Below are 17,307 nucleotides of genomic sequence, written 5' to 3' on the forward strand. Positions count from 1 at the left end.
TCTATCTACAGAGCCCAGAGTCCCTGTGTCCACTATACTGTCTGAAATAAATGTATTTTAAAGTAGTTTTAAACCCTCAGTGGTTTTTTTTAGCTTCAAAACATTGAGCACAATAAAATAATCATTCCTCAATAAACTATTTGGCACCAGCTTAAACTGAACAAGGATAAAAAAGATGAAGACGCTGCTTACTCAGTAGGTGATTCAATCAGCAGCTAAAAATGCCTAAACAATCATGGCTTTAAAGTGTTACAAAACCCAAAAGAGTAAAATCAGTCTGTAAATTTGGTAAAGCATCCCTGTTATACCAACTGTGGAACTTAAGGGGTTAATCTTCTGCATTGTTTAAATGCTGTTTGATTCTGACTTCTCTGATCCTCCCCTTCTTCCAGTGTCCATAACACATATCGTGTGAAGACACTCTGCACGTGCTCAGTTTAATGTGTATTGCTAGAGAGGTTTTTTTCCTTGGGAGAGTGCATGTGATCATCACAGGGCCAAAGAGCCCTAGGAGGTACTCTGCACATGCTCTGTTTGGTGTGAATTGCTAGAGAGTTTTTTGGGTTTTTTTTTTGAGAGGGTGCATGTGATCAACACAAGGCTAATCAGCTCTGTTCAGGGGTTATGCATTCTCATAGGACAGTCAGAGGAAAATGAAAACTCCTACAAGCTTTAACATGTGCTCGGCTGGAAAGTGATAGAAGTCACAAGACTGCTATATACTGCTGATGAGAAAAGGTATTTAGCAGTTTATATTTACTAAAATAATTGCATTTTCATGTTATGTGTACTTTGGGAGACCAGATAGAGTGAATGTAGATTTCTGGGTTTAGTAATACTTTAATATAACTTTAAATGTCATTAGGCATGTATACTGATGACTGAAAAGCAGGTCATAGTATTGGACTGCAGCAACGCCTATGATTGTGATCTCATTTTTTAAATCTAGTCTGCAAGTAATAGAAAGCTACACATTTAGCAAATTTCCCTTTTTTATATTTCATCCAGCTTTATGATCTATTGCAGCTAATTTTGCTAATCCAAGATTTTCAAAACACTATCATGTGGGCATAAAGCTAAGACTGCCTACTTTTTAAATTAGTAAATCTTGTGAAATTAAATGGTATGACCTCAACAGCATCAGACTGACCTTGAGACATGAAAAAGAGGCTTTGTTTACTCATATTGCTCTGGAACTAAGTTATTTATATAGTTTTCACTCATGTTTTTGCAGTGATAAACTGCTTTTAAGCCACTTTACTATAGCTAGTTGAACCGCTCTGGCTTTATATGAACAGACAAATGGAATGTCTAAAGGACTTGCCTATTCACATACATTCACTTCCAGCCCAAGAAAACAGGTTACTCCTTTTAAAAGCATTACAGTGAGTAATGTCATACCCCAATATCGTGAAAAAAACTTCAGCGGAATACACTCCTAATCTAAATTATGCAGCTGGCATGCAATGTGTTCCCACATAGATCAAAATTATAAATACAAAATGCAGCGCATGATGAAGTCACGTGTTGTGACGTAACGTGTAGGGTGGGCTGATGACGTCAAGCCACAAACCGGCCATTTTGCAAGTGGGATAACAGCAACCAAATATGCTGAAGATCACTGTGTCAGTGAGCTTTACACTGCGGTGTCCCAGGACATTGGCAAAGAGAGGGAAGAAGTTGTACTTTACATATACCTGCCCGGGTTAAAAGGGAAAAGCGTAGTTTGACCTGTTATTATGTTATTATGTTAAATGCTAAGGTGAGCGCATAAGTGTGTTGGAAGGTGGAGGAGCCCAAAGGGGTGTCACAGAAGCACTGTACACTAGAATATAGCAGTGTGAATACACTTGCGCACATACAGTCATCATGGATTATATGGGACTTCCATCACGTTTGATGTTATACAAAAGTGGTCACAAGCACTGAGGATTTAATTGTGAATATATCTGTCCAAATACAGCCAGTGTGGAATGTATGGGACTTGTTTGATCATTATTAAGTGTTCACAAGCACTGTGGTTCATTGTTTTATATTACACTATCACTTTTAAGGTCTGTAAGTGCACATTCAGTGGATTCGTGGATTATTGTTTTACATAACACTGTCACTGTTAAGTCATGTAAAGGCATATTCAGTGTATTCATGTATATATATGCATGTGCTGCATTTTCTATATGTAATGTCATACCCTTCTCACACTAGCCTTCCCTGTTTCTTGTTTCTTCTAACCTTTGACTTAACACTAGCCCTATATGCAAACTTAGTACTAAACTTTCCTGTAACCCTAGCTATGAAACCAATCCTAACACTAACTCTCCATAACGTAATATTAATCCCTTGTTTGCACATTCACCTCTTCTACAACACTATCTTCTATGCCAAAGCGCAACCCTGTGTCAAAAGAATGTACCATTATGGTGACATGGCCCTTTTGAACATTTAGTCCTCATGCACATGGGGTGTTTTGATAATGCTAGTAACGTTAGCTGTGTAAAGTCACGTTAAAAATGTTTGTTTTTCAGCTTTTTTTTTGTGTTTTCGCATTAGCGTTTAGTGGCGATTTGCCATGATTAGCGCCATTTTCCGCGTTTGCATTATTTAGCCTTTTTTTAAGAAACAAAATTTTTTTTTGGTCAAAAAAAGTCCAAAAACACCGGTTAGCAGCGTTTTACCGCATTTTTCAGCATTACAGCGTTTTTGCAGCTAAAAAACTCCTCTAGAAACCCACTAGTCCTGGGCTTTTTTTCCAGTCAAAAAACGTCCCAGCCAAAAAACCTTGATTACAGTCTATGTGTGCATGGACACCTAGGATAACATGCTGGGGGGTTTACTAGCTATAGAAAAAAATGTCAGAAGCCAAAAACAGCAGCTGTAAAAACGTCAAGTGTGCATGAGGGCTTATACAGGGGTTTCAATGAGTGGAACTGATCTCTTACCTATTTTTGCTTTATTTTACTAGGTCATTCCACTAATTTTGTGGTTACTGTGCTTTTACCGTCAAAGAGACCAAGTGACTACTGGGTATCAAAAGGATCAGCACTACTGTGCCAATTAAATGAATAAATACAGGACAAGAAAAGACACAACCTGTTAAAATAAAATACCAAATGTTTTACAAATGTTCACTGTTATTATTAACTGGTTTTAAAAGAGAAAATATATATTTATTTTGATATCCACCTAGCTGTGTTACTCTTTGTGGATGTTTTTTTTTGGATGTTTCTAAATGTTCTTGTTAGAGTGTATGCACATGCCACGAACATGCACAATGCCTGTGATCACAGGCAGAATTCGAGGAGTCACTTGAAGTGGAGTGACTGTGTGCCTTATGATTGCTGGGATCCAATCACGGTGATCACAAGTGTAAACACTGGCTGTTTTTACATACTGCCAGCCCACCCCTTCCTCTACTCTTGAGGATATGGCTTTTTTTGTCAGATAAGATAAGATGATGAAGCAGAAAAATGGATATTGGCAAAATTCAGAATTTTGTAATGGGTCAGGTGGCACAGTTAGATGCATGTTTGAAGTTGTATCTGGAGGAACAGACAGAGACAGGTCTAACGCTGGATTGGTTATCATAGTAAAGTGGAAGTAGGCTTGGAGCAGGGGCAGACTGACAACTCATGGGGCCCCTGGGCAGTAGGGGATCATGGGGCCCCTGTGTCCTCACCCACGCTCAAAAAAGCTTATGAAAGGTACTAGGGGCATCTCATGGGGCCCCCTACCCACCCTGGGCCCTTGGGCAGTGCCCGAGTGGCCAAATGGTCAGTCCGCCCCTGGCTTGGAGTTTAAACATGTTAAATAAATGGTGATAGCAGTTAACTGCCATGTGGGCACATGAATTAAGTATGTTTGCATCTGCTTCCTGCTTGTACAGGTATAAGTATGACACCTACCATAGTATACATGTTGGTCTAAATTTATGAAGGATATTTATGTTTTATAACAGAAATGAAGAGAAGCATCTGTTTTTTTCTTCAAAATTATCAGTATAAAATCAGTAAGTGAGCTCCAGTCTGCCCTCTTTGACCCTGGAATCTGGCCATTTGGACAATGCCATTTTGCCTCCTGCATACCATAGAGAATGTAAAGCCAAACTGTCAGTCACAGTCCTCAGTCGCATCTTCCTTTCCTGTCACATGTATCATTGCTCTCTGCATATGTCTGTGGTCAGAAGGGGTGGTGGCAGATGCCGATTAGCTAATGTGCTGTGTTTTCTTTTTTTTTTTTTTAAAGTAAAAAGTAGTTTTCAGCTTATAGAGCACATTAAGCTATAATGATGTTTACATGCTTGGAATTTGGAAAGGTTCACTTTAAAACATGATTTCTGATTACTTTACTTTGTGTTTTTCTGTTGCTCTTCACACTGGTATATCAAATAAAGCTAAATGCACTTTTTTCTTTTATTGTGATACCATCCTCTATCCAACCTCATACCAACAACATCTCAAGACTCCTGTTTTTGAGCAGGCTGTGCTGTCACAGATGTGTCAAGTGCGAAATGCCAGGTTAGAAGAATACTCATTTTGATAGAGATAACAAATGTTTGGTATCAGTATGTTATAAAAAAGAAAGGTACCAAGTCTGCAATGGAAATATAGGTTAATGATTTTACTGTAACAAAAGGACATAAGATGTCCACTAAGAAAACTGGTTATCCTGTATTGTGATATTGCTATGGGTTCCACATTTTATTTAAAAAATACTAAGACTGGAAGTGAGGGAACTTCAACAGGGACATAGAACACTTTTTTAGTAGTTATGAGGAAGGTTAGAACCCATGTTAAAGCGGAGCTCCACTCAAAAGGGGAAGTTCCACTTTAAGGACTGCTCCCCCGCTCCCCATTAAGGACTGGCACCTTTTGGGGGTGGGGGGGAGTGAGTACCCGAATTTGACAGGTACCCGCTCCCACTTCCAGTCCGATCGCGTAGGCGATCGGAAGTGGAAGGTGTTCTCCCTCCCTCCCTCCCTGTAGTCTTTTGGGACAAGTGACAGGTCCCAGAAGACTACAGGACCATTCATGAAGTGCAGCGCTACTCGCACATGCACAGTGGGTACCCGGCTGTGAAGCTGTAAGCTGCGGGGGGGACACCGCGAGACCGAGGGACAGGTAAGTGGCTATTTTTTAAAAGTCAGCAGCTACAGTTTTTGCAGCTCCTGACTTTTATTTTTTGACAGAGTGAGTGGAACTCCGCTTTAAGCCAGCTATAGACAGATGGAATCTCAACCGGTTCAGCAGGGACCAGCTGAGATTCGAACCATGTATGGGCAGGATGCAACCAACCTGTCAGATTTTACTTGTTATTATTGCTAGCAGCTATGATAACTCCTGGCGGGATTTTCTTTTCTGCAACCCATGGTTGCAGGAAAAGAAATTGCTTCATCTATGGCCGGCTTTAGGCTTTTATTGCTGTTTGCGTCTCTGTTGCAGATTTTCCCTCACCTCACTTAAATCTCTTCCCCATTTAGTTCCAAACAAAAAGAAACATTTCAGTGGAATTCATCTTTAAAAGCATCATTTTCTTTAACAGTATCCAGATTGCAAAAAATTAATGGTGGCTGCAAAAGCAGCAAATATTCACCTTCCCTTAGCTCACCTGATCCTCTACTTGGCACCTGGAGGTAAAAGAAACATTCAAATTCAGGGTAAGGGAAACATGTGCAGTGTTGCCAACCATCAGTATTGTTACTGGCAGCCAGAAAAAAATGGGCACTTTTCCTACCAGTTAATGCCAGTGACAGAAAAAGTTTGCCAGTTAAAGATATAGCTGTGATGCTTGGCTTGGAACTGCGCATGCTGGAGATGTCCAAGACTATCCGAATGTCATGGTGCAAGGGAGCTGAAGCCTTGCGTGCAGGTCTGCAGGACAGGAGCAAGGCAAGCCAGGAGCTGTTTGGACTGGAGTGGACTGGAGGAACGACCTGGCGTAGAGAGAGACTGTCACTGTGACTCAGGAGGGGACTTGTCATGTCGGTGAGGTGTCATCATCATCTGTGCTGCTGCACACTGCTGTCAGAATCCCTTTAAGAGTCAGTTTCATGTGTGTGTGTGCCTGCCTATTCTAATTTCTGGCCCTCCTGAGTCCCATCCCTGAGCTACTTACTTACTATATTGAAAATAAAGAAATATGTTTTTTGCCTTAACATCTACCTTAAATCACATTGCTAATTGCATATTGTACTTGTTTGTAGCCTAAATACTGAAATTTGTACTTAAAACTGTAATTTTGTAACTTTTGGAAATGCCAATAAAAACTTGGCTGTGCCAGTAAGATTTGGGTGTCATGTCAGTGAATTTCCATCTGATAGGTTGGCAACACTGAGCATGTGACTCACATAATAATGCTGCTGCTTTATGATTGACCATTCAGGCAGCCAGTTCAATCATCAACAGAAAGGCATCTTCAACAAACTGTACATTGTGACTTGGAGCTCACATAGGGTGACAGAGAGTAAAAATAATGGGGCTGCTATTCAACTGCACAGGTGCTTACATAGATCTTCTCTTTGCTCTGAGCAGCCAAACAGAGTGCTGGGGGAGTGAAGGAAAGATAACTATAAACTACTGCTGGGGCCACCATTACAATGCATGGGTAAATTACACCTTCACTTAATAGAACATACATGTCTGTCTTTAAAGCATGTAAACACACATATTAAAGGGTATTTCCATTGGCTTTCAGTGGGCAAGAAAAAGTTTGTGTGTGTGGAGGGGGATGCACATGTATGAAGCACAGGTTCACTCTAAAGCAACAGTAATATGACTTGGCTACAAATATTGTGGAGCCTCAAGATATTGAAGTGGAAGTCAAAGATTGATCTAAGCCAAAACCTGCTCCCACCCCTTCCTAAATCCTATTCTAACTACCCTGTGAAAGGAAGCTGCTTATACTTACCTATTCTCAGGTTGGATCAGTCATTTGATTGGCTCCCAGCAGCAGCTTCAGGGGAGAGGAGGGACAGCCAACAACATTTGCCCCATAGTAAGCCTATGGGTGCTGTCACCACACAGGCATTGCAGCCAAGATCAGCAATCTCTTCTCTTCTTTGAGGTCAGCCGATGGGTAGATCATGTGACCAGACTGGAGCACCTTCAGAATAGGTAAGTATAACCATCTTCCTTTTACAGGATAGTTAGAACAGGATTTAGAAAGGGGGTGACAACAGTGATAGGCTTAGTTAAATCGATCCTGGGCTTTCACTTTGAAATAAAAACTCTTTAACATCTTAAAATTTACCAGCTTTTGCCACTTTCAAGTAACCCGGGGGACCCTTTTACTAGTGGGCCTAAAACTGATGCCCTTTTGTCCCATTATTAAAACTTGTAACCTCTCTGTGTTATATGAGCCTGTCTACAAAAGATATATTGGAGTCAGCTTGGTTAGAATATAACAAATGTACACTATAGAAAACTGCAGCTATGTTGGCCAACAAGCAAAACAGTAGACTCAGACAGATGGTATTTCACTTGGAATTAAGTGTTACTAAGCAGACTGTGTATTACTGTGTTAAATAGCATTTCTTAATGACAGCTTTAAGTAACAATATACTGAAAATTAGAAGAAACTGATAATCAAAGATCCCAGACTTCAACATGAAACAAACATACATTCTAATACATAAGTGGAGAATCATTAAGCATCTGCTGTTTTATTTGCTTGTATTAGATACTTGTGTGACTTGAAAGGCACTTACTGTCCATTGTACGTGTTTGATAAGAAGATTATTTTGTGGCATCTGTTTTCACTAAGTACTTTCTGAAAACTGGTCTCTAAAAAATGTACTCAATATTGTACAGACATTTACAGAATTAAATAAGAAGGCAAACACTGCACTACAAAACCATCTACTTGAAAGAATCATCATAACCACATTGTGACCATAAATTGCTGATACACAGTATATGTTAAAGATGGAGCAGAAAAAAAAACTCATTATTTTTCCTGACATACAAAGTATACTTTTAATTTTCAGTAAAAAATTTTTTTTTTCAAAACTAACATGTGAATAAATAGGGGGGTGGTTTTGACTTCCCTCTACCTAAATAATAAATATGTACTATCTTGTTTGTCAGAAAAAGTTAGCAGCTGACAAGAGCAGACCTGCAAAAAAAGATGGTATATTATGAATCCTATGCAGAGTAAATATTCACTATAAATAGTGGATGCAAATATTTGATTGAGATCAATTAGATCATGGAAAGGTAGGCATTGGAATCATGGTGAACACATTGTCAATCATGAAAATAAAATCAATAAATAAAAACAAAAAACAAAAAAAGTTCTGCGTTTTCACTTAGCTGCATCTATGGCAGAAAAAGCTAAACTGAATATTGGGCAAAGACTTCTATGTTTAGGTACAGGAAGTCCATAGTGTTGAATCCAAATATACATATATCTTCAGTGTTTAAGTTTCATAATCTTTGTCTTCTATCTTTGAGATATCAAACATTTCCTTCATATGTTCATCAAAATGTGGTGATGACAGATGAATGATGAAAATTCTGAAGAATAAATATGTGATAAGTAAAAGGATCCTGGAATAGATGCTATAGGCATATTCTTATCTTGCATCATCAAGCTTAACCCTTAATACAAAAAACATGGCTTCTGAAGGAGGAGTATATCATGGTATTCAATATTACCTTCTTTGCAATTCATCATCATCACACAGATTGGTTAAGACAATTTCGTTGTGTATGGCCAATTTCAGTCGGCCGATATTCCTTAAATTAGGATACTTTCAGTGGATAACAGTAATGATAAATCTACAATAAATAAATGAATAATACGGATGTTAATACACAAAAAATCAATCATAATAATGGGCGGTTCCAAAAAAGGAAATAATTACCCTGATGGAGGTCATGTTTGTTACCACTTGTAGAATATGGATCTATGTGGATCCTGAATAAAGATGAGAGGTGTATAGCCTCCTAGATGCCAAAAATTGTATAAACTATAATAGGTATATCTTGATTGTGCAATATTGCACTGGACATGTATGTAAATAGCCTTCTAATGACTCCAACAATTACTCTTCTATGTAAGAGCAAAGCGGTTCCTTTGAGATTTTCTTAGGACAGACCGTCCCGTTTTCCAAATGATAATGTTTATCGCAAGATAAAAAATCAATATTCACCTCTAAAAGGCCCAAAAATGTCTCTATAAATAAGAGTGCTGGAGTTCCTTAATGAGGTTCCGAACATTTAAGTCCCGTATATATAGATTGCAAGATATGACTGTGCTCTATTCAAGGATTACTTGCCACCGGTGGAAGTGGTATTGCGCCACTTGGAATTAAAGGAACTCCCTGGAGTCATCCTAAGTACTGGCGGTTTTCCGTCTTGCCCAGTGTTTGTCCCCTCCCAGTTCTGACGAAGTCCGCGATGATTGGCGGATGAAATGAGTCAACGTAGTGACATCATCACGTTCTGCATCCTTCCATGCTGCGATGTCCATGAGGGGAAAGAGGCACGCCACAAGCCTCCATCTTGGAAAAACACTCAAAAGAGTTGAAGCTGTTATAGCTGCAAAGGGTGGGCCAACTTAATATTGAACACTACAGACTAAGACTGGGATGCCATTAAAGTTGGTGTGTGTAAAGGCAGGCAATCCACAACAGTAAAATCAGTCTGTATATGCATGAAAGCATGCTTGTTATACTCACTGTGGAAAGAAAGTGGTTAATCCTCTGCATTGTATAAAAAGGCTGTTTGATCCTGACTTCTCTGCTTCTTCTCTTCTCTTGTTCAAATGTCCACGCTGATAAGAGAGACTGAACCCATAGCCCTTCTGAACATGCTCAGTTTAGTAGTGTGTATTGCTAAAGGAGGTTTTTTTTTTTCTTGGGAGAGTGCATGTATGAAAGCTGAAGTGGTAAAAATGGATCCTACTCAGGGGTTTCGGAAAGTGTTAAGTGACTGGGATGAGTTTCTAACTTTTACTTCTGTGTCCCTGTTCCACTGTTCCATGCCAAAGAATCTATTCTTTACTACAGGAAGATGAAAGAATGAAAATAAAGAAAAATTGTACCCAGAAGACACATTTAAAAGGGATACAGGACAAGGAATTTTTAGAATGAGGCATTGAGTGGCATTTAAAAGGAACATATAATGGTTTTTGTATGCACATTTGTGCATGTATGCTTGCTTCAGTGATGCTGCTCAGCATCTTTATTCTACTGTGGTGTCTATGGTGGAATGTACCAACGCACTTTGCTTTGTAGTCCAACTCTGGAGCATGCATGAAAAGATGAGAATTCCTGCAGCTGAATTTCTCTTGTCACCCTAGGAAAAGAATTATGTGTGGATGATGGTACATAAACAGGTATGATTCAAATGAAGGTAGAATCAATAAAGGAAAATATAAAAGAAAAAGCTTTTGAGATTATGGGAACATGTGAAACAACATATTTTGTCATTGGTGAAACTTTGTATCAAACCTAGTTTCCTGGGAAAGACCCATTATTAAGAACGTTTATGTCTTGGCTTTGGTCTGCCTTTGTTTTTGTTTAACAAGGGCATATTAAATGCCAAGGAACTTTATTCACTTTCAGTGATGATAAAGTGAAGTGAACTAGGAAGTGGAACTGCACAAGTTTGTTTAAGTACTTGTGACAACCCAAGCTTATACTGTCAGCATAATTAGTTCTGGTGTTAATTAGAAAACCCATAAATGTGCTAGCTGTTATTCTAGCAGAAACCGTTCTGCATGGAGGGATGTTTTATGACAGGATCAGGTTTACGTAATTGTTTCTAAAATAAAAACTGTACTATAAAAGTACATTCCATCCAACCCATAATTTTTAATTAAAGAGAAAATGGGTATTTCATTAGTTGTTATGGAATATATAGACACTTTTCTAGCCTTTCTTCTTTAACATGATATTAAAGAGAATTTTTTCAAATAACAAACATGTCTTACCTGTTCTTTTCAGTGGTTTTGCACAGAACAGCTCTGATCCTCCTCATAGAATGCATGAAGGCAAAAATCCTTAAGCCTTTACAACCACTTTAATACATGCCCCTAATGTACCTAAGATAAATACAGTTTGATGCCAGTACACCTTTTCAGAAGGTTTGTGACTTACATGTTTTTTTCAAGAGAGAAAGTGACACATCTTGAACCCAGATAATGTCAGATTTTTGTTTACCTGTAAAATCCTTTTCTATGAGTACATCATATACACAAAACATCTTAAAATATATAAAGGTAGGGTTAGGCTGGCACCTTTAGGTGAATGGACACTGGCATGAAAAGGAAAGACAGGACATTCCCTCCAGATATAGCCTCTCCCTTCCAGTCCAGGTTCCAGTTTTTGTAGCAAGTGAATTGCCAGCAAGAGAGGCAGGACTTCTGTGTCCTGTAATGTACTCAAAGAACAGGATTTTACAGGTAACCAAAAATCTGACTTTCATTTTCATACTTTCTGAGATACAGAACATCTTCAAGTTCATAATGACAAGGATGCCCCAAAGCAATGAAATAAGGGCACGCACACTGCAACCAACTACCAACCATCGACCCCAAAAAAGTAAAAACCTCACATACACCAGCCGAAAGTAGCATCCTCAGTGGCACAAATGTCTGCTTGATAAAACCTAGTAAAGGCATAGTTGAGTTTTTTCATTCTTGTGCCCGCAACTCTGAAAACAGCTCTGTACTCTCTGACACACCTAGCTAGACAGAGCATATAGTTGGGGGGGGGGGTGTTGGGGGCCACTAGCTAGGGCATGGGTACCAGCATAAGGTTAATCCAGGGTATTCACCATTCCCACTGCAGGGCTTCCCTAAGGGGCCCCAATCTTCACCCATCACTGCAGGCTTCACCACAAGGGCCTTCATCGACTTGACTTCCCTGTAGGGGACCACTATAGTACCCTACTGGTCCACAAGGCAATATATTATTACACAAGGTTGCACTACACAGGGTCCATTACCTACTGGCAACTTACAGAAAGTCCCTATGTAGCCAATGTGTGGTGTGGGTACCATTTTTCTTAGTATAGAAAAGTATAGGACATGGATTCAGACAATACCAGTTTCCTAATCCCAGCTGGAACCTTTGAGAAACTAGCTATTTTCATACAGAGAGCTGCACGGACATGACCATCACCTAAGGTACTAGGAAAAAAACCTGGAACCTGGAATAAAGGGGAGGGGGTTATACCTGGGAGCAGACTTCCTGCCTTTCCTGTTTCTTGTGAGTCTCCAATATCCTGAAGGTGCCAGCATATCCCTATCGTTATGAATTTGAAGACGGTCTGTGTCCCAGGATGTACAGAAAAAAAAGTTGACCAGTCCTTTCCCAAGCACAGGGACCCTTATGCAGGCCATAGACGGAGAGAAAACCGTCCGTTTTTTTTTTTTTTTAAAAGAAAAATCGGTCGTTCAGTCGGCCGACGTTACCACCATTGTTAAAAAAAATTGGCTGATTTTTGTCCCGTCTACGGCCTGCAAATATAATAGTGGTGTCCCTGCAGAGAGCTCCGCTATTATATTTGACATTTAAAAGTATAGCAAAGTTGGAACATTGTATCTATTTGTATCCCTTTCGGATACAGATGTTTCTATTCGGATACAAATAGATACAATGTTGCAACCACAATACTTTTAAATGTCAAATATAATAGCGGAGCTCTCTGGAGGGACACCGCTATTATATATGACATTTAAAAGTATAGCGGTTGCAACATTATATCTATTTGTATCCGAATAGAAACAACTGTATCCGAAATGGATACAAATAGATACAGATGTTCTTCTTTTTCTTTGTCTTCATCTTTTTTTTCTTCTTTTCTTGCAGGTCACGGCTCATGCGCATTTTTTTAATCGGTAAAAAGATCGGCCGATTTGCCCGTCATTGCCTTGAAAATCGTCCGATGGACAAAATCGGCCGTTTTTTTTTCAACATGACCGATTAAAAAAATGTGTCAAAATCACAAAAAACTGCCGACCAATTCACCCACTAACGATCCGAAAATAAGCCGATTATTCTTTTGGACAAATTTTCAGCCGATTTTCGACCCATCTATGGCCTGCTTTAGTGATGACATTACAAAATGTGATGTCGTTTGGCACTTTGCTGATGTTTACAGATGCTAGTAGTGTACTCCTTGCTGTCTGTGTTTACTACTATGTAGCTCCCAATTGTCCCTCATTAAGGATTTGTTCACACTTGATGCTTTCATGTGCATTTTGAATGCATGCACAGTAAAATCAATGTTTTCCAACCACCCTAGTTTACACCACTGTGTTCAGTTTAAGTGCTTTCAAAAATAGCATGTATAACATGTGTAAATGTGCATCAGAGCACTGGATAATACATAAACACATTTTTCCTATGAAAAAAAAAAGGGAAAAAACCCACTGGAATGCATCACAATCACAATAGAAACGTATTAAAAATGAGCTAAAAATTAATTAAAAATGGGTGTAAATGTGCATGTGGAGATGTACACTGAATGCAGAGGTTGTGGTGTGAACTAACCCTTAGAAGGACATTTTTGAAAACCAGATTCTCCATCCATCTTTCTTCCTTAGTTGTCTCTCTTTCTAGTCTGATGTATAGAGCTCTTAAAAAAATAACTAGCTACCAAAAGTGTTACATTACAACAAACTTTTCATCAAAACTTTAAATAATTCCATTTGATATTTTAAAAAAGTCAGTATAAAGGAAAATTGGGGAAAAGAACAGTACTTGTTGGTTTAACCTCTTTTTTGTATTGTGTTTTAAATCTTCATTGTCAGCATAAATGGGGGTGCATCAGGGTTGTGTCCAGGGGTGGACTGACAAGTCATGGGGCCCCCGGGCAATAGAAGATCAAGGGGCCCCTGTGTCCTCGGCCACACTCAAGCCACACCCACACAATGTGCAGTGCAGAATAGCAAAAAATGCCCTGCTGTTCCGCCCTATATAAAACACTGCTATATGAACACTGAGTGGCACTCAGTGGACAGATATCAGTGATATATATATATATATATATATATATATATATATATATACAGTGGGGATCGAAAGTTTTGGCACCCCAGCTAAAAATTTGTATTAATGTGCATAAAGAAGCCAAGGAAAGATGGAAAAATCCCCAAAAGGCATCAAATTACAGATTAGACATTCTTATAATATGTCAACAAAAGTTAGATTTTATTTCCATAATTTACACTTTCAAAATAACAGAAAACAAAAAAATGGTGTCTGCAAAAGTTTGGGCACCCTGCAGAATTTAAAGCATGCACTGCCCCCTTTGCAAAGCTGAGACCTGCCAGTGTCATGGATTGTTTTCAATCATCGTCTGGGAAGACCAGATGATGTCAATCTCAAAGGTTTTAAATGCCCAGACTCATCTGACCTTGCCCCAACAATCAGCACCATGGGTTCTTCTAAGCAGTTGTCTAGAAAACTGAAACTGAAAATAGTTGACGCTCACAAAGCTGGAGAAGGCTATAAGAAGATAGCAAAGCGTTTTCAGATGTCAATATCCTCTGTTCGGAATGTAATTAAGAAATGGCAGTCATCAGGAACAGTGGAAGTTAAAGCAACATCTGGAAGACCAAGAAAAATATCAGACAGAACAGCTCGCAGGATTGTGAGAAAAACAATTCAAAACCCACGTTTGACTGCACGATCCCTCCAGAAAGATCTGGAAGACACTGGAGTTGTGGTACACTATTCCACTATAAAGAGATACTTGTACAAATATGGTCTTCATGGAAGAGTCATCAGAAGAAAACCTCTTCTACGTCCTCGCCACAAAAATCATCGTTTGAACTTTGCAAATGAACATATAGACAAGCCTGATGCATTTTGGAAACAAGTTCCGTGGACCGATGAGGTTAAAATTGAACTTTTTGGCCGAAATGAGCAAAGGTACGTTTGGAGAAGAAGGGGCACAGAATTTAATGAAGAGAACCTCTGTCCAACTGTTAAGCATGGGGTTGGATCAATCATGCTTTGGGGTTGTGTTGCAGCCAGTGGCACAGGGAACATCTCACGAGTAGAAGGGAAAATGGATTCAATAACATTTCAGCAAATTTTGGATGGTAACTTGATGTGAAAAAGCTGAAGTTAAAGAGAGGATGGCTTCTACAAATGGATAATGATCCTAAACACACCTCGAAATCGACGGGGGATTACATCAAGAGGCGTAAACTGAAGGTTTTGCCATGGCCTTCACAATCTCCTGACCTCAACATAATTGAAAATCTATGGATAGACCTTAAAAGAGCAGTGCATGACAGACAGCCCAGAAATCTCAAAGAACTGGAAGATTTTGTAAGGAAGAATGGGCAAAGATACTTCAAACAAGAATTGAAAGACTCTTGGCTGGCTACAAAAAGCGTTTACAAGCTGTGATACTTGCCAAAGGGGGCAGTACAAGATATTAACTCTGCAGGGTGCCCAAACTTTTGCAGATGCCATTTTTTTGTTTTCTGTTATTTTGAAAGTGTAAATGATGGAAATAAAATCTAACTTTTGTTGACATATTATAAGAATGTCTAATCTGTAATTTGATGCCTTTTGGAGATTTTTCCATCTTTCCTTGGCTTCTTTATGCACATTAATACAAATTTTTAGCTGTGGTGCCCAAACTTTCGATCCCCACTGTATATATATATATATATATACAGTATATATATGGAAAGGCACTCAGTGTTCAGATATCATTGTTATATATAGGGAATAACACAAAGTGTACAGGCATCAGTGTTATACATAGGGAATAGCAGTCAGTGTACAGATATCAGTTGTTATATAACACTGATATCTGTACACTGACTGCTAGTCCCTATGTATAACACTGATATCCGTACACTGCGTGTTATTCCCTATATATAACAATGATATCTGAACACTGAGTGCACTCTTGGGTCATATCCAGGGCCATCTTTAATATTGATTGGACCCTGGGCAAAAATGTTCTTGGGCCCCTTCCACCATACAATTTTGTTCTCCATACCAACATCCCAAAAACCAAACACGCCCATAGACTTATCTAAAAAAAAACTTTAATAACGTAAACATAAATAACTTGTCCACACTCTCAGATTGGTTGAGGCTCACTGATTGGTACTAGGGGTTACTGCATATCAATGTGCTCACTGATTGGTTGCTATAAGTTACTGTGCATCATTACCGCTTACTAATTGGTTGCTGTAGACTACTGTGCATCATTACCACTGGTTTCTCTAATTGGTCCTTTCTGCAGCCAGGAGGTGAGGGGGAAAGACAGGGTTGTGAGCTAGGTTTATTACTTGTAGCCAGGGCATTTTTTCTCAGAACAGGTGCAGGAACTCACCCTCCCTCGCCAACTCCTTACCCCCAACCTTGGCATTCCTTGCAGAGAGATCTAGAGCAGCACCAAAAAAATCTACACATTGCACAAGAGGTAGAGAGTACCACACTCAGTATTGCATAACAAATTGTACTCAGGAATACGCACTGTGCAGTGCTGAGGTGTTTGTATCACACAAGGCACATAATAAAATCAGTGCTCTCACCTCTTCACAAATTTCCCCTCCCCTATTCAGTGCTCTCACCTCTGTACAAATTCCCCCTCCCCCATTCAGTGCTCTCAGCTATTCACAAATTCCCCCTCCCCCATTTAGTGCTCTCACCTCTTCACAAATTTCCCCTCCCCCATTCAGTGCTCTCACCTCTTCACAAATCTCCCCTCCCCCATTCAGTGCTCTCACCTCTTCGCAAATCCCCCCCCCCATTCTTTACCCCTTCAGTGCCCCCTCCCCTTCAGTGCTCCCCCTCCTTTTTCACAAATCACCCCCCCCTCCAGAGCTCTCACCTCTTCACAAATTCACCCTCCTTCCCTTCAGCGCCCCCCCTCCTCTTCATAACCCCCCCCCGCTGGCACCTCTGCACTAGACCCCCAACCTCACTACAGCTAACTCTATGCACAAACGACCCCCAACCCCCCCTTCTCTCCACAGTTCTGTCTCACCTGTTTACAGAAGCTTCACAGCAGTGCAGCAGGCACCGATCCCAGCACAGTGCAGGCTCCAGCTATCAGACCTGAAGCACACAACTAGAACACTTCCCTCGGCTGTGTGCTACTCAAGTCTGACAGGCTGGGGAACACAGAAAGCCGGGTCCTGATACTCCGGACAAAGGGAGAAGCAGCAGGCTCCAGCACATACAGCTCACAACTGTGCCTGTGTTACCTGGCCGGGGAATGGGGGAATCTTGGCTACACTTGCTATAACGGGAAACACTGGGCAGGATAGAACACTCAGCCTGACTAGCTGCAGTGCTGACCTGGGCTGGGCATTACACACTGACCT

General features: G+C 39.9%; 1 protein-coding gene across 1 annotated transcript in view; it reads left to right on the forward strand.

Annotated features, from left to right (window-relative positions):
• The window catches only part of DNAH6 (dynein axonemal heavy chain 6), a gene marked incomplete at its 5' end in the record, with an annotated part of 237,814 nt that extends 231,535 nt beyond the window's left edge, over positions 1-6,279 (forward strand). Inside the window, one exon of the mRNA XM_089670117.1 lies at positions 2,963-6,279. Coding sequence (XP_089526243.1) covers positions 2,963-3,066 — 104 coding nt within the window. The remainder of the gene's footprint in view (positions 1-2,962) is intronic.
• Between the last annotated feature and the right edge of the window lie 11,028 nt (positions 6,280-17,307).

This window comes from Staurois parvus, unplaced genomic scaffold (genome assembly GCF_062004578.1).
Source record: "Staurois parvus isolate SC_StPar_1 unplaced genomic scaffold, SC_StPar_1.0 ptg000086l, whole genome shotgun sequence".
NCBI classification, from domain to species: Eukaryota; Metazoa; Chordata; class Amphibia; order Anura; family Ranidae; genus Staurois; species Staurois parvus.